Genomic DNA, 25,712 nt, shown 5'->3' on the forward strand with positions numbered 1-25,712 from the left:
ATACAAGCATGTACAGCTATTTCAAAATACTTTACAAACACGTACCTTTACTGTGAGCGTTTCTCTACTCTCCTAAGACCTGACTGTAGCTTTACTGGGAGCGGGGACGTCTCCAGCTCGTCTCCATGGAGATGTTGACTGAAGGCAGCCAAATATGAGAATTGAGCAGGTTCGGTCCTCATCCAAATCCAATACTGACTAACCAAAGGGAAAAAAATAGCATTTCCTGCTGGTCTAGCTGGTCATTAGGAGAGTGTTTGTATTGGCAACAGTACAATCCAAAATGTTACGCAGTGTGCCTTTAAGTTTTAATAATGGAAAGCGGCAGACCCAGAGCCGAGACAAAGCGAATCCACCGTGAGAGTGCGCCCTCTGCTGGCAAAGACGGATATACGACGGTATTTAGCTCATGTTTTACAGTTGTATCGTTGGGATTATTTTGTGTAGTTTAGAATGTGTTGACGTGTAACTTAGTTTAGGCTACACGTACTATTATTTGGGTTATTTTATGAAATTAAAACTGTATGTTTTAATCCTTTCATTGTATTTTGTAGGACATTGCCTTCATTTGTTCATTTGTTCAACAAGGAACAGAGACAATATTTTGGAACAAAATCACATTTTTATTGTGGTTGCGGCCATTGCTGTAATCAGTAAAGAAAGGAGAGAAATCGGGTTAATAATGTTGGCTTGCAGATGCAATAACACAGTAAAAAACAACATTTGTACCGTCAGGGTCTTCCCTGTTTCCTAAATTCAGCAGCAACTTCACAAAACAAAAGATCAACACTGATGTCAATAATGTCTAAAAATCAAATGTTGTAATTCTGGGCTAATAATAATAATAATAATAATAATAATAATAATAATAATAATAATAATAATAATAATAATAATAATAATAATAATAATAATAATAATACGGTCAAAACAGTCTGGAATGACATATACATGCAACAATGTGCCATTAATAATGGTGCCATAACTTTTTTTTTTCTTTTATTTGTCCTTTATTTATCCAGGATAAAACTCGTTGAGATTAAAAATCTCAAGAGTCCAGGCCAAGATTCTTTCAAATTAAAATATGCAATAATTTTTACAGCCTGCAATTGCATTTTTTGGGTAGCATGTAATTGGGATTATTTATTGTTTTTACTCATTTACAACTAGCATAAACGCTATCTTAAGCAGAAAATGAATGTGTCATCTTATCTTTATCAAACAACAGAAGCATCTACGATTTCATCTCTGTCTTCCTTGGTTCAAAAAATGAAGTAACTCGCGGTTAAAGTCTCACGTTCATTGAGTTGATCAAATCAATCTTCCCAAGACCTAATAGCGTCGTATATCCGTCTTTACCAGCAGAGGGCGCACTATCACGGTGGATTCGCTTCACGGTATTTCTGTCTTGGCTCCGGGTCTGCAGCTTTCCCCTACTCTTAAGTTTTGTAAAAGTCAATTTACCAGCTGTTCTTGTCCAAGGGTAGAATCTCAGCAGGCATTTTCCCAGTTCCTCTCAGTTAAATCTTGTGGTAAAGTAGACGTTCGTGTGAAATTGCGCTGTTTCTACTGCCTTGTGCGTTTGCGTGTCCCTGACTGACGACGCCTCCGACCCACGCTGGGCCCTGAAGGTCGCTCCGCAGATGAGTTTCCTCACTCCTTCCACTTGACTCGGCCCATAACTTCTCTTGACTTTTAAAAGGCTCTCCGTCTTCCTGCGCCCTGGCTCTTCCTTCGCCGCTGCGTGCCGGAGGTCGGAGCAGTCACGAAACTGCACTTTACAGACCGGCCCAGTACAAAAAGCCAGACGACCCGGTGTCCTCGAGTGGGGCTGTCGGCCTACAATGAGGGGCGGTTCACGCACAAAGACTAAACTGAGGGGAAAAAATGGAGATGTCTCTATAGTCAGTTCGTCTCCTTTTTTTGTGCCATGTTTCCACTTTGCTAATATTGCAAATACTTTCAACATGAACGCTTACCATTTCGCTGCAGTTGTCTGGAGTGTGTATGTTCCCCCCGGGTCTGGGAAGATTTCAGTTCCATTGTAAAGCACACACAGAGAGTTGAAATTCAATATTCTAACATTGAAGCAAAACAGCTTGACTTACCTTTAAAAGAGACGTTTCTCTCCCAATCCAGGAAACATTATGGGAATCAGTGCTTCTGCGATACAGGAAGGAACAACCAAACATGATTACAGTACAACTCCAGAAAACATGGAGAAAAGCCAAAACAAGTTGATTTTGCATGAATTATCCCCCCTCTACTCATGAATAAATAACCTCTTAACCTGATCCAAGCACATTTTTCCAGTTTGGCTTTAAAAAATCGTCAAAATAGAGACGGAAATGTGCCGAAAAAGTAACGATAAGGCAATTAAAAGCATCTATGTATGTATGACAAAAAACATGACTAAAAAGTGATCCAAAAAGTGACTTAAACAATCAAACAAAATAACTAAAACCTATGAAAACGCCACAAAAAAAGCAGCAAAGAAACGACAAAAGAGCGGCAAAAACAATAATATAGTAAAAAAGCGGACAAAAAGTGACAAAAAACGTGACGAAAACACCATGAAAAAGGGGGGAAAAGCGATGATAAAGCAAGAAAAAATGACAAAAACGCTTCAAAAATGTGACAAGTACACAGTGACAACACAACAAATAAGTTAATCAATAAGTTAATAAATAAGTTAATCAAATAAGTTAATAAATTATCAGTTTTATTGGTCTTAGCTTGTCAGCTCCAGTCAAGAAGTTTTTAGGGTGATTAGGGTGAAGCTGAATTTGGGTGGTGGTGGGGAGTAAGAGGTTAACACTATTGTCAGAAATGGGGAAAATGGGATTCAAAATTAGTAGATATTCACAATATGACTCGTCGATGTTATGCGAGCTGATGGGACACACGGTGCATTTACATAACAGCTCATCTGTTTACAGTAACTCTCTATCAAAATGCCATAGAACATTACCTGGTGGTTACAAAGGCATGGATCAGTGAAGGCCAATCTCCGTCTGCATTTGACCCGCCCCTCTACTGTACACACGATAGCCTCTTGAATGTTTTGAAGTCTTACTTTTCGTGTGAAACCCTTCCCTGTTTGCGTGCAGGATGCTGTGCAGTGCGTGTAACGGCCTGTGCGATAAGGTGTGCCAGTCCGCGGTCATCGATTCAGTGGACGCCGCCCAGAGCCAGCTCAGTGTACCCGCTCAGTGCACCATCATCAACGGCAACCTGGACATCAACATCCGCCATGGGAGTGAGTATTATATGAAGCTTCCATGTACAAACAACTGCTGTCACAAAGTCAATGTTGAGATTTATAGCAAACTCTCTTCCTTAACATCTTAGTTTTAATGTAAAAGCAAAAACAAAAAACAAACCCTTGATGATGCTTATTTTAGGATGTTTTGTTTGCTAGCGAACCGGATTTCCGCTTTGGCCGGTTTCCCACGCTTATTTATTCACACATGTTTACATGTTTGGTATCCATGTGTACTGCGAAAGGCGACCGAGATGACCCTGCCAGCCAAATATGGTCATTTCCTTTCTGGGAGACGGCAAAGATGGGAGAGCTATACAGGAGCAGACGTTGCAAAACTTTAGAGCCAAATCTTTACACTCAACAACAATATTTCCACTTAAGGAGCTCCTACAGACTCCTACAACTTCCCAGTCCTGAAGGTTTTTTCAGAACGATATTTAATTATATGATTCCTAACCTGATTCAATGAGCTTCAAAAGACACACATTGCAAAAAGTAAATATCAAGCATTGTCTTAAATGACTTGAATTGAGGAAATATATCTTGTTTTGAGCCTTTTTCGCTAATTTAGACATTTTTCCTGATCGGACCAAGTTTACTTTGCTTGTTTGAGGACATTTCAAACTGGTACTAGGGTAAATCTCGCTTGAAATAAGAAAGTAAAATTGCCAATGAGATAAGACCAATTTTCTTACTTCATTGGCAAAGAAAATGACCTGAAATAAGAACGAAATGTATTGAAACGAGTCAGAAACATCTCAGAGCAAGTGAAATAATCTAGGACAAATGCCCAAGAACTTCTTAACTAGTCAAAACAACTAAAATTTCGATTATTATGCTCAAATTGAGATGTTTATACTAATCTAGTTAATTACTTTCTGCAGTGCACCTTCCACTAAGCAAAATATCCTAGACCCTCCTCTGAAAAAAATCTTTATAACTAATATAACTACAAAACAAACCCGGCTCTATCCATTATTTAGATTTTGTTGGGTTTTTTCGCCAAAAGTACAGAAACCTCTGTGCAAAAACAGTAGATTACATTTTTTTGACGCCACAATTGACTCACCTCCACCTCTGCTGACCTCGCACTGCAGAACGTCCAAATCTTTCATCCGTGTTTGTTTATTTTGCTCCCTTTCACTGTAAGCACTCAAAGCAAGAATGACCTGCCGATGCTGTCGAGTGTCCGGCCTGGTTATTCGATCCTAAAGTCTCGTTTGATCATGTGATGTGCTCGAGGTTCTGGTGTGCAGAGTAAATCTTTTCAAAAAGTCTTTACACTGTCTGAATATTTCACAATGTGCTCATAATGTTCTTACGTCTGCTCTCTGTAACCTATACTTTGTATCACGTTATCGCCACATTATCATTGATCTAATCACAGGGAATCAGGTATGAAATCTCCCATGTGTGTCTTGGCTGAAATCAAAGCTATAGTGAGTGCTCTTCCACTTGTGGCTGATTGTCCCTCCTCTAACAATCCCGCTGAGACCTGCCGATAGCGCCTGGTTATGCAACGCACAGTGAGGGCCACAAACCGACATGACATCCAGCGGCTGTGCACTAACCCAATTATCACATTAAGTTTAATGCTGTCACTCGACACACCGGATCAAAAGATAATCCATGCATATGAAGCGTGAGGACGTTGGCATTAGGAGACGCCCCAGTGGGTTTGTGTAGATTGAGTGTGGGTTCTGGTGCACAGTGCAGCGGTGCAGCAGAACTCCAATTAAGCCATGATATGGGAGATTTGATCTTTCAATTACAAAACTGTTTTCAAAAATGCTCAGTGAAACCTTTAGATAAGTCTTTTATTGTTCCTTTGCTAATACTGTCACATCCCTGACCTGTTCCTAACTAACCCACAATAGAAAAAGTGAAAACATAATCTTACACATATTTTTGCTCGCTGATTGTCATGTACGCTGATGCACCTTTGTTTCGCTCTCTCTCAGACAACATTGCATCAGAACTGGAGAGCTTCATGGGCCCGATCCATACGGTCACGGGGTATGTGAGGATCCGACACTCCCACACCTTGGATTCACTGTCCTTCCTCAAGAGCCTGCGCTACATCAACGGACAGGAGCTCATGGACAAGTATGCCTCCTATCACCACAGCTTTTTCATGTCTGTTTACTTGTTTTGAAGCTTCACCATCGCTGACGTCACCGGGTTGATTGATCATAAAGTGTAAAAGTTTGCAGTTTCATTGAATAGAATTCCAATTGGTGAAACAGTAAACACGTGCAGTGGGTGGAATCTTGACCCCTCCTCATTGAGGGCCAGAGACCTCTAGCTGGGTTTATTTCTTTCTTGTCATACGTTCTGACCTTAAGAGTGAGGAAGAAGGAGATAAAATCAAAATGTCTTCAACTCAAGCAACTCCAGTTGACTATATTTAAGCTTCAGTACCATCAACAGTTCCTGTACAACTGAGAGCCTTCACAAACGTGTCTCTACTTACGTAAAGACAAGTATGCCCCCCATCACCACAGCTTTTTTAAAGTTCTGTTCTTGAGTTTTTGTTTTGTTTTATGGTCAAATAGTTTGCTCCATAAAGTATTTGGTAAAAGCAGTAGTTTATAAAACAAAATGGAGGGTCTTTAATGTCTCTATTTAGTATTTACTGCTTTTCGACAAGGTTGCCGCCCATCACCACTGCTTTTCGATGTCTGATTTAAAGGCCCTCAAATTCAAACTTGGGTGCCACTGTTTAAACTCAGTCCTAACTTCACAAACACCTTCCTAACATCCTGATTGTTCACCGGGAGGAGTGAAGTTTCACTTCACTTCACTTAACTTAAAGCTGCTGTATGTGAAAGCTAAAAAATAAGGTTCATAAAACATTATGACGCACCAAGCAGTCTTTTTTCCACCCCCTTATCATATAATGCAAGGAGGTTAAACGGCTGATTTCAAACCTGGATACAGGACTTTAAACTCTTTGTAGTCAAGGATGTCTCTTATCACCACAACTTTTTACGTTTGTTTTGGCTTATGAACAAGTACAAAAATGCCGAAACAAAAAACAAAAACACTTTGGTAACGATGATGATGATTAGTTACTGAAATAATTGTCTTTTAATCTGGTAAATCTATATTTCAAAACGTTTTAGTTACTCACACTGGGTTTTTGACTTATTTATAGTCATTGAGAGTCATTGAAGTGAAATTGAAGGAAAGTAAACAGTGTATTGTGCAGCCCTAGACGCCCTAGACGCAGCTCATGGCATTCCTCTCAAGACTGTGGCCTGATAAGTGCGTTGACTGAATGGAAAAGCCCCGTCTGTATCTGTGCCCCCGGTTCGCTCGTATCAGCGGTGGATTGAGATACGAGGCAGACTTTTTGGTATCGCACACAGCCGGGGGTCATGGGAAAGTCAGCCGCCCCGTTTACTCGTGTCTCTCCCAGGGTTATGTTACACAGGGAGGAATGCCGAAGAGGATGGCATGCATTTAATATGGCGGTATGTAGTACAGCGCATGTATCTGCCAAAATGTCATCTGTAACTGAATACGTGTGCGCGGTCAAGTGTGGCGTCATGTTTGGACGGGGCAGATCGTAGCCGGTGGCGCATCTATAAAAAGTACTTTGTATTTTTGTTGTCTCTATTGTCCCTAAATGGAGATTCAGTCTGTGAAATTCAACCAGTGCTGCAACCTGCCAAGAGCAGTGTGTTGTAAAGGAAACCCCACAGCCTGACAGCACAGGGGGGGGCAAGAAGAAGCTGGATATAGAGTGTATTTATATAGTAAGTGTCATTAAGGGCAGTGTCTTGTTTTTCTCTTTGCAGCATGTACGCATTCTCCGCCATCAACAACCTGAACCTGCAGCATCTGTGGAACTGGACTCAGCACAACCTGACCATCCAGTCGGGGCGCCTCTTCTTCCGCATGAACCCCAAACTCTGCATGTCCGAGATCCACAAGATGGTGGAGCGCACGGGCATCGCGGTCAAGCAGGAGGAGAGCGACTTCCACAACAACGGCCAGAGGGCGAGCTGTGAGTGGAGCGAAGTTGGTGCAAACGAGCAGGGCTGTTTTTCGATGCTTGTTTTATGATGTTTTCTCCGCTAGCGAGCTGGAGATCTCCCTCCCCTTTAAGTAACGGTAACATCACGGCGCACCAGCCAGGTTCCCACGCGTATCCATTCACAATTATTGACTTATTTAGTATCCATGTGTAGGACAAAAGGTGACTGATGGTGCTGTGATCCAAATATGGTCATTTCCAGGGCAGCAGCTGAAGACGGGAGAAACATGCACGCACAGAAGTTCAGAAACTTTTCTCAAAATTAGGTTTTCTTTACACTCGTCACGTGCAACAAAATATCCTCTCTGCCTAGCTCCAACAGACAAACTTATTTTGAAGGTTTTTTATACCAAATTCCCAGCCTGATATATTGAGCTTTGAACTCCAAAAACAGGGGTGTAATTTGAATGTATGCATTTTTTCTGTCTCTCATAAATAACATATCCATCCAACTGTCCAAAACTTATATATTAACAAAATAAAAACATACATTTAAACCTGGGCCCATCCATTATATAGATTTTGTCAATAGAAATATTGTGCAACTTTTCTTTTCTTTGCTTTTTTTTTCTCATAAATGCCTTATGTGGAAACTTAAAATAACAGGTGAAGTCGAAGCTGAAGCCCTGTCGCTGAATATACTCATATACTCATATACTCATATACTCGTATACTCATATACTGGGGCACGTACCCCTGCCTATGAGGATAAACATTTGTATGGATCCAAGTGTTGCTCATAACAGTATTATTTTTACACAGTGCTACAAAAATCTTTAAGAAGAAGCATGAGTAGTTTTAAGAATATTCTTGGACTCGATTTTAAATGCCTCATTTTAGTAGGAATTCGTTATTTTCAATGTAAGCATTACAAATAAATGGAAGAAAAAAGACGATTTTTTTTTTTTTTTTCCTTTTACGAATCCAGATGTTTTTTCCTTGCCTCATAAATGTATAAAATGTTGATCTGATACCCATAGCATTGTGTTGAAGTTGCTCTCTGACAGCACAGTGTAACTATTTTCATTGTGGTAGACGCTAAGCTAAGCCATGTTTAACTTTGTTTTGCTCTGCCCGCAGGTGAAAGCCACATTCTGAAGTTCAAGTCCAACTACACCACCAGCTACACCATCCTGCTGAGCTGGGAGCACTACAGGCCCCACAACTACTCCGACCACGTCAGCTTCATCGTCTACTACAAGGAGGCGTAAGTACTCTCCATGCGGGGGCAGAAGATGCCTTAAAGTTTGAGAGAAGACGCAAATATGAACAGCTGATGATCATATTTGGTTTGTGTTTGGTTCAGTCCCTTCCAGAACATCACGGAGTTCGACGGCCTGGACGGCTGTGGCTCCAACAGCTGGAACATGGTGGACGTGGACCTCCCTGACGATGAGAACACTGACCCTAAAGTCAGCCTGCGGCAGCTGAAGCCATGGACCCAGTACGCCGTCTTTGTGAAGGGCATCACTCTGCAGGTGGACCGGCTCCCGGGGGCCAAGAGCCGCATCGTCTACATCCGCACACGGCCGTCCAGTAAGTGACGTCAGGACCGTGCACGTTAACGGACACTGCTGACGGTGTTTAAATCAGTCAGTCAAATTGTTTTAAAGCTCAATGTTACTTTTATCTAACAGACTTTCGCCCACACTGCTCGATTACCAAAATAACCATTAGTTGCAGCCCTATTAGTGAGTAACGTCATGTATGAATGTGTTGTGTTGCAGTGCCATCGATGCCCAAAGACACTCGCGCCTTTGCGAACTCTTCCACCAAGCTGCTGGTCAAGTGGAATCCTCCAGCCTACCCCAACGGAAACATCAGCTACTACCTGATCCGCTGGCAGCAGCAGCCCGAGGACAGGGAGCTGTACCTGCACAACTACTGCTCCAAAGGTCTGCACGGGACATCGGACAATAGCATTTTAACGTTTAATTCAAAAGTAATACCGGCAAAGGAATGGAAAAGATCATAACTTATTAAATTCAGAACAAAATGAATCTCTCTTCAACCTCTCCTGACAGGATGATCCAAATAAAAATACGATTGTTTCCTGATAAAAAAACAAAAAACATTTCTACGGTTGAGAATCACCGTAGTTCATGGAGGTGATACTGAATGATAATCGACAATGAGTCAGACTCATTCTTATCTGTGCTTCAAGTTTGACTTGGTTTTCCCACAATTTCAACAGCTATAGCTTTAACATTGTTCATAAGATTGTTCACGAAAACTGTTAATATTAGTCCTATCTTCTAACGTGTCAGACCACAACACTCCTATGCAAAGACACCTTAATGTAAAGGTGCAAATCATGCTAATTGGACTTACACGCTTCGTTTTTATTCCCTCTACTGCTGAAGCGTTTAATATGTATTTTCTGTTGTTTTGGGGGGGATTATTGATAGAACTAACAAATGTCCTCCACAATTATGAAGTCCTTAAATCCTCATCGGTCCGATTCAGGGCTGTTTTTGCTCTCAAGCTGTGTTCATCACAACGCCATTGTTTTGTTAGCAAAAAAAGGACTGTGCAACTCAGTAACTATCAAAGCAGAGGTGCCCAAAAGTGGGTTTATTAGCCACATTTATTCATGATGTACTATACAAATGGCAATGGAGGAAAAGAACTATACTTTTTCACCAATTTCTCCACCTACCACTACCTTAGCAAATGCAATGAAAATGAAATTTGGATGTATTTTCTACCAAAGAAAGATTTAGAGCCATTCATACGGACCCGATTTTGACTTTATGGGTGTGTAGTAAATATGTTTACTGTCCACTTAAAAACCTGTGTCTCTCGCCGGACAGAGCTGAAGGTCCCCATCCGTGTCCCGGCAAACGGCCTGAGCGAGCTGGAGGAGAACACCAAGCCCACCAAGGCGGACGCGGCCGAGGGGGAGAAGGGCCCGTGCTGCGGGTGTCCCAAGACCCAGGAGGAGAAGGACCGCGAGAAGGCCAACCGCGTGTTCCTCAAAGTCTTCGAGAACTTCCTCCACAACGCCATCTTCTTACAGAGGTACGGCACCAAATGACCCTGAGCCGCCCCAATATCTCCCTCGAGCAGGGCCGGGTACCTTTTATATTTTGTACCGTTTTTGTAAGGGTACTTGGTTTTCGATACCGATACCTGAACAATACTTTTTACAATACATACACTATAATATCTGTCTTCTAGAACCAGAAAACTGAACAATAGTGTGTGGAAGATCTGCACATTTACAATAATGGGTTCAGCTCGAAAGTGAAGAAATGTGTGGAAAATGGGGAATAATTTGGGGGAAATAAGGACAAAAAAAAAAAGTTGTGAAAAAAAAAAAAGGGAATAAATTTGGGTCAAAAAAATTGTGAAAAAATGGGGCAAAATAGGGAAAATATTAGTTAGAGAAAATTAGGGGGAAAAATTGCAAAAATGACAAAAAAATGTAAAATAAAATAGGGCAAACACTGGGCAAAAGAAAAAGGAAAAATAGGGGTGAATAAATTAGTTCCCCCCCCCAACTAAGGAAAATATTAGTAATAGAAAATTAGCTAAAATTAGGGCAAAAATAAGGGAAAAAAAAAATAATTGGGGCAATCATTGGGCATAAATAATAATGAAAATAGTTTAAAATCAGTTTAATTCTGTCCCCGGACCTACAGCATCAAAACATTTTTTTTTTCCGTACCTGCTTTCGATCCTTTCATTTTTGCGATACCGGTGGTGCCTAAACCTTTTTTCCCGATACTTAACTGGTATTGTTTAACGGTACCCAGCCCTATGAGGCTCAGGCGTTGATGGTGGTGAAGAGGAGGAGATGGGGAGGCTGTTGGTTGTACAGTGAATATAGATAAATGATAGCTCTGCAAGGTTAATCGCAATCCAAACTGCAACACCGGTTTCCAGAGTTACGTGACAGCCCGGTGAGAGGCCCGGGCTATAAGAGGAAGGAAGTACGAGGAGGAAACGCAGTCTTCCTGGTTGATTTTAATCACCGTGTAGAAACGCGCCGCCGTCTCGCACTCTCCCTTCCTTTTTTCTTTTTTTTTTTCTTCTCTCCTTTGGCTTTCTGTTGCCGCGGTAACCGTGGCACGGGGGACGTTCGGCGCGAGCAGGCAGCAATTTAGGCCGCACAAACAAACGGAGGCGAGAGTGTGATTAAAAGTCTGAAAGCTCGGGTCTCGTGGCACACTTTAGTAGGAGCTGCTCGGGCTGTGCGGCAGAAACAGCAGCCCCGGCATGTGCGCGGCGTCGTGTTAGCGTTTAGCTCCATTCAGGCCAGGGAGGTTTACTACAGTCACTTACAATACATAAGGAATAAGACTGCGCACTACTACGGATAGAAACACATTTTGTCATTTGAAATCATGAACAAGAACGGTTTCGTTCCTTTCTCAAGATAAGTTTGTGCACAACAGCTTTAAAGGAATAGGCCAGCGTTTTTACATACTGAGATATGTTCTTACCTTTGACGAGTTCTTTAGGACCTGTCTGATCTTCACCCGTGCCTTCAGTCACGTAAACACAGCGCAGACGGCGTTAGCATTTAGCCACTCTCCCTCTCCACTATAGCTCCAAAACAGGTCAAGATAGAAGCTACCAAGCTCTTCCACGTTTTCCCTATTTAAATATGGTTACGTGAAGTGTTACACTACACAGTATAATTACACAAAATTAAACAATGTGGATTTTCTAAGTGGATAAAAGGGGGAACTATATTATAAGGCGTAATAATACCAGGAGTAGTTCGAAATCCGCGCAGTAATCTTCACTTTACTGCGCAGTAATCTTCACTTTACGGATGCAAAACTACTGGTCAGGTCCTAAAGAACTCTTCAAAGCTAAGGTAAGATCATATCTCAGGATGTAAAAACGTTGGCCTGTTCCTTTAACATCGCCAGATATGCTGCGCCGTACTTCGATCCGTGTTTACTTCCTCAAAGAGTGTGTTGCATGTGGCTTTGTGTCCTCCTCTGTCCACGCGGGTCACTTTGGAGATGCATTTGTACCGACAGATCAGACTTGTAAGGAATTCATGCATACCCTTTAAAATGTCCATTTCAACAAATAAGACCTTCAACCTGAATGTAGCCTAAGGTGATGGAGTCATCTCATAAGAAGAAGCATATAGATTATTACCTCCATGACCCTTTATTTAACCAGGAAAGACCCTACTGTACACGTTTTGTTGTGGTAGGGGAAACCAGAGCAATACAATAGCTAAACACCACTGTATGACCTTCATCAACATGCATGCAGTTTCATCTCTCAGAGTCATTTTTGAACTCCCATGGCTCCAAATGAAAAATAAGCCATGACTTTATAGTAAAATCAATCTCAGATCTGACGTTCCTGTCCAAATCTCACAGCGCGTTTTGATTTGTAATGGCACATCTCACGCCGTCATTTTTCAAATAATGTTCAGTCACGATAAGGACCAGCAGCTGCATCACAGAGCGGCTCGGGAGGGGTTCTGAGGTTTAAGGAAATGTCTATAGGATATGCTCTTAATGGTTTAGAAAAACAAAACAAAAAGGCTTATTAAGGTCACGGACGAAGAGAGGGAATGTATGATTTATACTTTCTAGTCTAGCAAGTTTATACAATGTAATTTCAGTGGATTTCAATGGGCATTTGTGCTGATGCTGTGCAATGTTAAAGGGATAAAATGTAAAAAAAAAAAAAAAGGAATGCTTTTTATGTTTGATAAGGGAAGAATCTGACCTTTAAAGTAAAACAAAAATGTTTCAACAAGTATCAGTCCTTCATTTTGTCAAAGCTTCTGAAGTTCATGCACTTCATTTTTGTGCTCACAGTAACTTTTATAAGATGAGACGCTGCAGGCGAAAATAAGGATTATTCACGCAGTGGCCAATGTTGGTCAATGCTAGTTTTCTCTCTTAAAGTGATGTTCTGTAAGTTTGCAAGATGAGGAGAGATAAAGTGTAGAGTGAAATCATCTTTAAATGCGTTTTCCCCATATTCACCTGCAGCGCCTGGCCTCGAAAAGGGAGCACAAACTGAATGCACGAACGTAGCGAGGCGTCTGAGTCAGATCCAAGTCGCGCAGTCGGGTCTAAAAGTTCATGCTAGTGTCAGACCCGTCCCGGCGTTTTTACTACAGCCGAGGTATTTACTGCGGACCGTCCCACGCCTCTGCCGGAGCCGGATGAACCTGCGGCCTGCTGCTCGCTGAACGCTCGGACTGAATTCCATTTTTCACTTGAAGCTGTCTCTGGTTTTACAGCAATGCTCCACTTGTATCTGTCACAGAGGAATGTTAGCGTGTTAGCGTGACACGGCTTTCCCACGGCTCCGCGCGCTCTCCCGGCAAACACGCATGTTTGTCTGCAGTTTTTAATAAGCTAATAGATATTTATAGTCACATAACTGAATCATAAGCAAACCTTAAGCAAACAGCTAAATACGCATGTGTCTGTGTGTGGTCTTAATAAAAGAACGGCTAAAATAATTTAATTTAGTAGTTCATTTTTCAGGCTCAGTGTTTTTAAATAATGTGCACTGACATTGGTGGACATTTGTTTGAAAAGTGCACCTCTTTCCCAAGATGATCATATTTTCAGAGACATGTTCATAATGAATAGGACCACACTGAAATATTAGATACAAATATATTTTTATTGGGTCATTTGGATATCTTATTTTGCCTTTGCTTTACTAATCTGTTTAAAATGACCAATATCAACAAGTGCTTCTGCAAAAAACTTCAAATGATCATCCTGGAATCGTCCATATATGGTCATGTTTGAAGCAGGTGAGGGGGAAAATCTAAACTTTCTATAATTGCTCCAATGTGATGCTGACCGCCCTCTCTCCAACATGCCAGTATCAGTGTAAAGCTTTAGTGAAAGATGGCACATGGAGAAGACGTGTCCCCGACGCCCCTCACATCACAGTGGGAGCAGCGGGGCTTGAAAACACTCGCGCATCATCGGCTCAACGTGCGCACAACTTTTTTTTCTCCATAAATCAATCCGCGGATAATGTGCGTACCACCCCGAAGATATTGATCAGAACGGATCACGGATCAATGACGATCTGTTGCACCACTGCTACATGCTAGCACTAGCTATGACTGATGTTTTTTTTTGCTTCTACTGAACAATCTGCTGTGAAAAAGCTTTCACATGGACCCCATTTAGACTTGACTTTATTTGTGTGTGATAAATAAGTTTATATTCTGCCAGAAAATGGCTAAAAAGAGTGAAAAATTGTGTTTCCCAAAACGCAAGATGCTTCCGAATTGGGCTGTCAGTTAGGAAGGAGTTAGGAAAAGGAGCCTCGATGCTAACTATCATGGCCACTTTAGCATAGGGACCTATTAGGAGCTATGTGCCATCCCATAAGCCACTGCGCCAACCACTCCACCAATAACTTTAAAGAAGAAGAAAAACAACTGTTGGTGATGTCACTTCCCTTTCCCCTGTTTAAGGACGGACGGATTGTGCAAATTCTGCTGAAGCTCTAGTTCACTAACTGCATAGAGAGTCGAACAGTCGACCCCATGAAAGGTTAAGGAGTTAGTTGCTAGTGTTAGTGCTTAGAGGCTGCAATTTGATGGTTTCAGACGCAGCCATAGTTCCTTCTCCCTTGACACGATGCCGTCTGTATCAATGTCACTTCCTCAATAGCTTCAAAATTCTAAAAAAAAAAGGCCATTTCTTCCTCAATTAGAAGTTAATTAATCTAAAAGGTTTTTTGTCACCTTTATGTCACTTTTTTGTGGCTTTCTTGTTGATTCATTGTTGCTAGTCGTGTTTTTGTTGTTGTTTTTTTGGCTTTTTTGTTACAGCCCCAGGCCTCCAGGCTCCCTCCTTTTTGTACATTTGTTTGTGTGGCCTGAACCTGTATTTTCCCACCATGTAAACTTGCTGCTGTGGTCCTGGGCTGTGATTGGTGCATTGCATTGGGTGTCCTGGCTGTTGGTTGGTTCTCTGGCCCGGCTGATTGGGGGAGCAGGTCAACACCTGGGGGAACTCGGTAAAGCCACCTGTGCCAGAGAAAAGGACCGCACCTCCGATCACTGGGGCCAGTTATGGCGTCAGATAACTATCTTTAAGTTGAGGGCGTAAATACAACATCAACGCGCGTATTACACAGGGATCGAGGGCGCATGCACTAAAAGTGAGCCCAAAAACTATAACAGAGCGCTTATGTGTCTTCATACGCCCGGTGTTTGCATTTCAGCCACAGCGCCCTCTCTCTAACAAAGTTTGACCGCTCGGTTTTCTTCTTCATTCAGCACGTTAAGTCATCAGAATAAGGCTGACCAGTCAATCACAGATATAGTACAGTCTGAACTGAACAGATATATTTGTGAAAAAATAGATGATGCTACTACTACTACTACTACAACTACTACTACTACTACTACTGCAACTGCTACTGCTGCTACTGCTGCTACTACTACTACTACTAAAAATAATAATACAAATAATGATAATAAATGATGATGACGATGGTGATGATGATGATGGGACAAAAAAAGGAAGTCCATGTTCTGCAATCTGATTTATTTCACTTTTTTATTTGTTTTTTTTACGCTTTTTAGTCACACTTTTGTTGCGCTTTCATCCTCGCTCTCATCGCTGTTTTGACACTTTTTCCAAGAAGCTTTTAGATTTGGGGAACATGGGCTCGGTTCAGCTGGGGGCAAGGAGGTTAAATCCCGGTAGACACTCTCTTATTTTGGTAATATCAATTATTCATCTTTTATTGGTGCTTTTGCTGCTGATTGGATCCAGCACACCTTGTTTTAGCCAATCACAGACCCCCAAAAATAGCTAAACACCAAAGCAGAGGAGCAATTGAATATTTAGTTATTTACCTGTAGCAGCGCCTCGTGTTCTTTCACCGTCACAGTATGAATAAAAAATGCTTGTCCCGCCCACTCACGGCAATTTGAGCCTTTTTCGAGGTTGTTTTTTTCTTTGCAAGTGTATCTTTTTCTCGCTTGAACAAAATGTTGCGTAAAGCGTCGGCGACTGTCTCCGGCTGCTCTCAGACTTGTGTCCTCGCGCGCTGTCTGGCCATGAAAACTCACTCATATTTATATCCCATCATTTTGTGTCTGGCTGTCCCTGTTCCAGTCGATAGCGTGGCGGTGGAAAATGTGTCCCGTGTGTGTGTGTGTGTGTGTGTGTGTCCTAGTCTGCACTGATCTGTCTGACCTCATCTCTGTCCACTACACCATGGGGAGCAATATCCCCTCCCTCCACCCGCTCCTACGGGACTCACAAAAGCTGCGTTTAGGAATCAGCCCGGGAGGCATTTAGGATCATTCGCGTTCAAATCAAAGTTCAACTCCAAGAGATTTAAAGTGCTTTCGACAGGTTTTCATATTTCCATAATTACGTCGTAGTTTCGATGGGGGGATGCCCGTGGTGAGTATTTGTCATCGTTTTGCCCTCATAGGTAGGATGTTCTCTGAACTGTAGGCATTGACAATACGCTTATTGTTATTGTTAGCTTATTGTTGTTGATCGTACATCAGCGTTTAATCATATAAATACGGTAGTGTTTGTCAGATAACCACTTTCAGTGGTTATCTGTGTACCCCCTACCTCACGGGTGTTGCCGTTTATTGAGAAAACAATCACTTAGCAATTTCTCCATCTGTGAGATCAATAAAGTACCATCTTATCTTATCTTATCTTATCTTATCTTAGAGGCAGTATTTGTAAGTTAAAAAGACAATATTGCGTTCAAATAAACCGAAAATTCTCCCAAAACGAAAATAGGCAAGGCAAGTTTATTTGTAGAGCACAATTCATACACAAGGCAATTCAAAGTGCTTCACAGTTGCATAAATACAAGAAAGCAAATAGAATCAATAAAAACATCAACATGAAATTAATCAATTACAGTTAAAGGCGAGAGTGCTGATAAAATACTTTCAGTCATATGCATCGGTAAAAAGAACTGTTTTCAGCCTGGATTTGAACATTGTCAGAGTTGAGGCCTGTCTCACATCCTCGTGAAGACTGTTCCAGATTTTAGCTGCATGAAACTGAAACTCAGCCTCACCGTGTTTATTATTGACTCTGGGAACCACCAGGAGGCCCCTCCCTGAAGTTCTCAGGGCCCGAGATGGTTCATACGGCTGTAACATGTCAGAGAGACTTTGGTGCTAAACCATGAAAAGACTTGTAACAAGCAGAGCTGTTTTAAAGTCTATTCTCTGAGTGACAGGAAGCCAGTGCAGAGACCGGAGCACTGGACTAATATGGTCGTATTTCCTGGTTTTTGTCAGGAGTCATCTAACCTGTTGGAGACAAATGCATGGATAAGTCTCTCTAGGTCTGGTTTTGACACTATTCCTCTGATCTTAGCAATGTTTTTCAGATGGCATAAATATAGCTTTTCCTATCAAAATAATATCCACTATATACTGAAATAGCTCCAAGTACCCCCTGCTAGGCCCTCAAGTACCCCCAGGGGTCCCCGTGCCCCTGGCTGTACATGTCACATTATTAGTTGTCATCCAAACTCATACCCCAGACACTGCAGGTAAATAGGAAAAACATGATTTTAGATAGGGATGGATACCACGTGCCTGTACTTGTTCTCGTACTCATTACGATACCAGACACCGAAAACCACTAGCACCCGCGGGGCGCACCTCACCGAGCAACGAGCTGGAGAATTCTCACGTGTGGAAATACAATACTGCACATAGACCTGACTTTATTACAGACGACACTTTCTAAATCAGAGTTTGTGCTGATTTTAGCTAAAAATTTTGTCTTGATTTCACCACAGTGTTCGGTCCGCAAATGGTTGAGTGACGAGCAGGCTAATGTTGCTAACTAGCTGCTAACAAGTCTAGCAATCTTAGCCATTAGCTTAGAGACAACAAACAAGTGCCGTGACTGAAGAGTGAGAGAGATTTTATTTTATTTTTTAAACGATGCAGCATATTGAACAACATTTAGCAGCTGCTGGAACGAAAATAACCAAAATGCTATATATATGCTATGCCATACACGAACACACGGGAAAGTCAATCAATCTAGTCGTACGTAGTAGTGATAAGTAACTATATAAATATTTCAAAATATATTAATAATGAAATACAACACATGTAACTTTTGAACATGAGCTGGAAAGAGCATAGTTTGACTGAACCTTTCTCATAGTTCCCATGTTCTTAAACATGCTGCTAGCATTAGCATTCTGTTGTTCGTAGAGAAGGCTTTTTGTGCAGTGATAATTCAGCGATTTAATTCTCCAAGTTCTCCCCTTCAAATTGAGGTGTCAATGTGAGAGCCAAAACAAGTATCGGTTCAGTATCGGATACATTGGATCAAGATTTTAAATTCGACAAGCAGGTTAGTGCTGTGGTTAAAGCCAGTTTTTTCCATCTGAGACCGCCTGCAAATATTAAGTCCTCACTTTCTAGTCATCATTTTGAAATATTGATTCATGCTTTTGTTAGGACGCGGCTGGACTTTTGTAACGCCCTGACACCGGCATTAACCAGTCCTCGCTCACAGGCCTGCAGAACCTCAGAACGCTGCAGCGCGTCTTTTAACTGGATCCCCCGCCCGTTTTGTCTTCCCTTCACTGGCTTCCAGTTCAATGCATAATTTATTTTAAAATCTTTTATTTGTGTTTAAATGCCTTAATGGCCACCGCTTTATCCGACCTGCTTGTGTCATACTCCCCGGCACGCTCGCTGCGATCGCCGGATGTTCTCTTTGGCATTTAGCTAGTTTGGAAGTTTGGGGGCGGCACGGTAGCGCAGCGGTTAGCGGTTAGCGCCTCCGCTTCACAGCTAGAATGTTCCGGGTTCGATTCCCACCTGGACGGGGCCTTTCTGTGTTGAGTTTGCATGTTCTCCCCGTGTCTGCGTAGGTTTCCTCCGTGTACTCCGGTTTCCCCTGCCGCTAAAAACATGTCCAATAGCCTGGCTCCACATCATGGAGATGGGTCATGGGTCCCCGGGCACTGCCGTCGACCACTGCTCCTCACGGGGTGCCCCAGCGGCATTAAAGGGTTAAATGCAGAGGACGAATTTCCCTATAGGGACAATAAAGTATACAAACAAACAAGTTGAATTTTACTGTTCAAATTGTCCTCTTATGCCACTGTATAGGTGTATTTATGATTGTATTTTTATGTTATCAGATCGGTGCATCCTTAGTTCAAAGTTCTGTTGATTTTCCATATTTCTTAGTCTTATATGTCTCTTTTTGTTGTTGTTCAGACCTCGGGACCGTCGCCGCAGGGACCTCTTTGGCGTGGCGAACGGCACCTATGCGAACGTGTCCCTGGGTGCCGGGGACAACAGCACAGACAGGGGGCCCCCACTCCGAGAGTACCCGTTCTCCGAGGGCAGGAGCATCACGGAGAACCTGGACATCTCCAACCTGCGCCCCTTCACCGTGTACCGCATCGACGTGCACGCCTGCAACGAGGAGGTGGGCCGCTGCAGCGCGTCCGACTTCGAGTTCGCCAGGACCAAGCCTGCGGGTAAGAAACTCGGGAGTGAAAACTGTTTCGATGTGTCTCTAAAGAAGATGGCATCTCTGTAAATCTGTAACATGAGTGGGGTTTGTGCCAACAGAGAAGGCCGACGACATCCCGGGGCGTGCGCAGGTGCAGATGGAGGAGAAGGCGGAGGGCAGTGTGCTGCTGACCTGGCCTGAGCCCGTCACGCCCAACGGGGTCATTCTTATGTACGAGATCAAGTACCGCCTGGGCCCAGAGGTAATTTATTCCATGTTATTCCATTTGCATGTTCTAGAATATGAAAGGCCTCAGCTGTGGATTCTAGAACCTTTTCTTCTCCCTGAAAGCCCCATTGAGCATGATTGACAGGTGGATTATCCAGTCAGAGACACACATAGTTATTCCGTGTCAAAACAAACCTATGAGGTGTCCAGAAGTACTTCGCTCCACTCCCCTTTCTCCTCACCCCCCCCTCCTGCTTTTGCGTCCAGCCGGAGAAGCACGAGTGTGTGTCCCAGCAGCTGTACCGCGTGCACCAGGGCGCCCGCCTCTCCAACCTGGGCACGGGGAACTACTCCGCGCGGGTCCGGGCAAGGTCTCTGGCCGGCAACGGGTCCTGGACGGAGAGCGTGTCCTTCTATGTGCCTCCGCCAAAACGTAAGCACAGTCAAGCGGCCTCATCTCGGGTTCTTCTGAAACTGTAAGCTGAACCCCGTGTGCCTTTGTTGGACAGGAGACAACATGGACAAGCTGTACCTGGTCATCGTCCTGCCCATCATCATCTTGCTGATAATAATCGGCATCATCACCGGGGCCATTTACATGAGCAAAAAGAGGTGAGTGGTTTCTCCGACGATTATCTATGATATGATGATACATGATGATATATATACAGTATATTTTTTTTGTTTTTCGTTTCGTTTTTCTGTGTGAAACTTTACCCATTTTTATTACAAATATTTTCTCTATTTCCCCCATTTTTTCAAAATTTTCCCCCATTTTTCCTGATATTTTTCCCCATTTTTTCCTTATTTTTGACACAATTTCTCCAAATTATTCCCCATTATTCCCACATTTCTTGACATTGGAGCCAGTAATGTAAATTTGCTGATCTTCCTTATTGTTCCGTTTTCTGGTTCTTGATGACAAATATGTTAATACAGGTATTAGAAAAAAATATCATTCAGGTATAGATATTGAAAACCAAGTATCGCTTAAGTAACGAAAAAACAAATGTTGAAACAAAATATAAAATGCTACCCAGCCCTAGTCTCGGGTGTTGGCGATGTTTGTAATGAGAGGAAATCCAGGCTCTGACTCAGGTGTGCAGAGTTGTTAGGCAGCTGTTTTCCCACACAGGGGCGGACTGGGACTGAAAAACAGCCCTGGACTCTGGTCAGCCTGGCCCAAATTAGCGTAAATGTGACACTTCCACAAATACATATGTGAACCTCTGACCCCCCGCCTTAACCGAGAGCATTTTCTCCAGTTCGGCTTTACCTAAATCTAAAAGCTTCTTGACTGGAGAGCAACACTGTGACGCCTCATTTGAAAGCTCAAATCTAGAAAAGTGACAGTAACTTTTTGTCACGTTGTTGCTACATTTTTGGCATGTTTTTGTTGCTTTTTCATTACTTTTTTTGTGGCTTTTTTGGCGTGTTTTCGTCTCTTGTTTTTCGTTTTTTTTTTTCATGTTATTGTTTTTTCATCGCTTTTTTCATTGCTTTGTCGTCACGTTTTCGTCACGTTTTGTTGTGTTTTTGTCACTTTTTTGTTGCTTTTCCAGCGCATTTTTGTTTTTGGAAGCTTTTCTTTTAACCCCTTAACTCCCGCCTGAACCGAGCACATTTTCTCCAGTTTGGCTTTACCCCAATCCAAAAGCTTCTGGAAAAAAGGTGTGAAAATAGTGAAAAGACGAAAACAATTATGAAAATGTGACAAAAAAGTGAGAAAAGTTTGACAAAAAAGTGACGAAAAATTGATGAAAAAATGACAAAAAAAGGGACAATTTCTTTTTTTTTAAATGTGACCAAAAAAATTAAAAAATTTGCCAAAAAAATGACAAAAATTAGACCAAAAAATGACAAAAAATGTGACAAAAATGACAAAAAAAAAAAGAGCTACAAAAATGAGTTGAATACCCAACAAAAAAATGATGGAAAAAAAATCTGATGACGTGAGGAAAAAAATCCTCTCGGTTCAGGCGGGAGCTAAGAGGTTAAGCTTTTAGATTTGGGTAAAGCTCGGTTTCGCCCGGGGGTAAGGGTAAGGTCAAGTGAGAGGCCAGACCGGTGGCCCTAGAGCCAGTGGCCCTTCTGTGCTCTTCCAGAATGGACATACGGCCAGTCCGCCCCTGTTCCCACACAAAGAATACAGGAAGGAAAACACATCTAAAAGGACACTGAAAAGTCACAAACTGTTAGAATCCATTATCTCCCAGCGCTGCCATTTCCGGTAGCTGTAACCCACCTGAAGTGTCCAGAAGTACGAGGTGTTCAGCGCTCAGGGACAATCTCAGAAAAGTGTAAACCCGACCGCTATAAATCAAGATCAGATTAAAAGCTTGGGCAGGTGACTTTTTTCCAGACCAAAAGCTCTGGTATCGAAGCACTTTTCCCGATCGCTAACCCCAAAGGTTGAACTGTTGGTGCCACTACTGCCTGCAGAGGGTGCTCCATGGATATTTGCTTTTTTTCATCCATGAATTGAAGTCTGTAATGTCTTAAAAGTAACATTCCTGACCCAACCTGCTTTGTCTCCAGGAACAGTGACCGCTTGGGCAACGGTGTCCTCTACGCCTCGGTCAACCCGGAGTACTTCAGCGCTGCGGAGAGTAAGAGCCCTTCCCCGACACTTTGAAACAAAAATGTCCCCTCCCTCTTCTCTCTGACCTCTGGTTTGCCGCGACAGTGTACGTGCCGGACGAGTGGGAGGTGGCGCGGGAGAAGATCAGCATGCACCGCGAGCTGGGCCAGGGCTCGTTCGGCATGGTGTACGAGGGCCTGGCGAAGGGCGTGGTCAAGGACGAGCCGGAGACCAGGGTGGCCATCAAAACGGTCAACGAGTCGGCCAGCATGAGGGAGCGGATCGAGTTTCTGAACGAGGCCTCGGTCATGAAGGAGTTCAACTGTCACCACGTGGTAAGAGCGGGTTTTAAGAGGGAACTACAACCAAGCTCGGGTCGGCCTTTAGCGTGACCTTTACTGTTCTATCTTCATTTGAAAGCTAAGAACCTCACACAAGCACAAATTAGGTCTTGATTAGGCTTTTTTAGCATCTGGCCATTCTGCTTTCTGATTGGATAATTGTCCAAGAACCAAGAAAAATCACATGAAATGATTTTGTAATTGTGAATAAATCAACAATGCAATTGTGATCAGCAGAACCAATATGTTTACCTCAAATCTGGGGGTATCCAGGTATTGGTTATGGATCATTTATTAAAACTCTTGCGTAGTTTGATTAGTCTATTTCAATATAGTTGTTACATTAAACACAAGCCTCACCTTCAATTTACTTGAAAAAAAAATTGTATAGGATTTGTAAGAAAGAGGGTGATTTTGCCTGAAGAAGACCTAGAGCCGAAACGTTGCAATAAAACCCACTTAATGCAAGTTTTCCACTGTGCGAGAGTTACATTTGTTCATAGGATTTGTAAGAAAAATAAAATAATAAGAAAATTCATGAGAGAATCCGGAGCCATTGTGTCAAATGATTGACAGGATTGTGTGCGTTCTTCACGTCACATTCAGACCTGTATGTCCTATGTTTGCTTTGGCTATTTTCCAGCTTTACCTAAAGACGCTGGGATTCATAATCCCATGATTACCGCCTACCAGTGTTAATTTCATCGACTAAAATATTTAGTCTTAATTAAAAGACTAAAAATTGTACTAAAACTAAATTAAAAGTTTTTCATGAGACTAAAACTATGACTAAAATGTCCAGATATTTTAGTCGACTAAAATAAGACTCAATAAAAATGAAAAGGAGAGACTAAAATCATCCAAACTTCTATTGACAGTTGGAAAGAGCCTCAGATCATGTAAATTCTCTGCCAAAGGAGCAGCTCTGAGCTTTGTTCATGTGGAGCAGCTCCATGAAGCAGAGGAACAACATTAAATATGATTATGATGAATATTATTAATGCAAAGTCGACTAAATTTGTCTTAAATTTACTTGCAATTGTAGTCGACTAAAACTAGACTAAAATTGCAAAGATTTTTTCGACTAAATCTCGACTAAAATGACATTACATTTTAGTCAATAGACTAAGACTAAAACTAAAATAAAATATGTTGTCAAAATTAACACTGCCGCCTACAACATTCATTACGGTGTTACTTCCTTTTAGCTTCACATGCCCATCAAAAGACACGGGACAATTCCCTGTCTACCACAGACATAAGCATGTCCCATCAAGACAAGTGTTAGTGTTTGTCAAAATCCAACCTGAAATGAAAAATAAATGTATAATGTTTGTGGACACATTCTGACCTTGCCTCATTTCCCCCCCCGTCTGTTGTGATTGGTCAGGTGCGGCTGTTGGGCGTGGTCTCACAAGGACAGCCCACTCTGGTGATCATGGAGCTGATGACCCGCGGAGACCTCAAGACCCACCTGCGATCGCTACGGAAACCAGTGAGTAAACACAGTGTAAAACAACAAAACATTCTCAAGGTTTTAAAGGGGGGGTATTATGCAAAATGGACTTTTTCAAGCTTTACATCATGTTATTATGTCATTCCCTCATTAAAAACATGCCTGAAGTGTTGCCTTAGCACATTCACGTATTTTCGAGTAATCTGTAAAAACTCTGATGGCGGCCATTTTAGGGATAAAACGCCTGATTCCTTCAGGAAACGCCTCCGACCTTTCGTCACCAGCCGAGTAACCAACCACTGCTCCTCAGCAGAACCCCCTCCCCGCAGTGTCTAGCCCTAAGATGTAAACAGAGTCATCATGGAGGATTAGCTTCATGTGTTGTGAACCGGAGTTACAGCAGTTCTGAAACACATCAGTGTTTCTGTTACCGAAACACCCAGGATTTAAACCCGTGACAAGAACACTTATTTCAGTGTCTGGTTCTGCGCTGGGCCTTGATGATGCACAGAGCCTCCGGAGAAAGCTAATGCTAAGCTAAACCTCGAGTCATCACGTGAAAACGAGAAATATGCACACATAAAGTCAATAAAACCACCACACACATAAAGAACCGTTTAACAATGATCACACACGGAGCCAGGCTTGTTGATTTGGAAGTTTATTGCTCACATTTCATCTACAATGGGTCATAGCCGAGTGGTTTTCTCCCGGAGCTAACAAGCTAGCTAACGGGAAAACAAGCTAACGGGAAAATTCACTGAATACAAGCAGCATATTATGCATTGAAAACGTCACTAAACAGGCAACTGCTTGAAGCAGCCTTTATGATGATCACACACGGAGCCTGGCTTGTTGATTGTGTAGTTTATTGCTCACATTTCATCTACAGTGAGTCGTAGCCGAGTGGTTTTCTCCCGGAGCTAACAAGCTAGCCGCGATAAGCTAACGGGAAAATTCACTGAATACAAGCAGCATATTATGCATTGAAAACGTCACTAAAACAGGCAACTGCTTGAAGCAGCCTTTATGACGATCACACACGGAGCCGGGCTTGTTGATTTCGTAGTTTATTGTTCACATTTCATCTACAGTGAGTCGTAGCCGAGTGGTTTCTCCCGGAGCTAAGGCACTATTAGCCGCGACAAGCTAACAACCTTCACCTTCACAACATTCATTGAAAACAGGCAGCATATTATGCACAAATAACGTCAATAAAGCAGCAACTACTCGAAGCAGCCTTTACGATGATCACACAATGAGCCTGGCTTTACACATTTGTGGTTTATTGCAGACTTTTCATCAACAATGAGCTGTAGTCGATTATAACAAGCTAACGGGTAACCT

At 42.3% G+C, this 25,712-nt stretch overlaps 1 protein-coding gene across 1 annotated transcript in view; it reads left to right on the plus strand.

Moving 5' to 3' along the window:
* The window catches only part of igf1ra (insulin-like growth factor 1a receptor), a 125,899-nt gene that overhangs the window by 86,533 nt on the left and 13,654 nt on the right, over nt 1–25,712 (plus strand). The window contains exons 4-17 of the mRNA XM_079567383.1: nt 3,111–3,259; nt 5,227–5,371; nt 7,069–7,277; nt 8,388–8,514; nt 8,614–8,843; nt 9,035–9,202; nt 10,121–10,328; nt 19,519–19,784; nt 19,879–20,021; nt 20,255–20,420; nt 20,497–20,599; nt 22,526–22,596; nt 22,674–22,903; nt 24,300–24,404. Coding sequence (XP_079423509.1) covers nt 3,111–3,259; nt 5,227–5,371; nt 7,069–7,277; nt 8,388–8,514; nt 8,614–8,843; nt 9,035–9,202; nt 10,121–10,328; nt 19,519–19,784; nt 19,879–20,021; nt 20,255–20,420; nt 20,497–20,599; nt 22,526–22,596; nt 22,674–22,903; nt 24,300–24,404 — 2,320 coding nt within the window. The remainder of the gene's footprint in view (nt 1–3,110; nt 3,260–5,226; nt 5,372–7,068; nt 7,278–8,387; nt 8,515–8,613; nt 8,844–9,034; nt 9,203–10,120; nt 10,329–19,518; nt 19,785–19,878; nt 20,022–20,254; nt 20,421–20,496; nt 20,600–22,525; nt 22,597–22,673; nt 22,904–24,299; nt 24,405–25,712) is intronic.

This window comes from Gobius niger (assembly GCF_951799975.1).
Source record: "Gobius niger genome assembly, chromosome: 12".
In the NCBI taxonomy this organism is placed as follows: domain Eukaryota; kingdom Metazoa; phylum Chordata; class Actinopteri; order Gobiiformes; family Gobiidae; genus Gobius; species Gobius niger.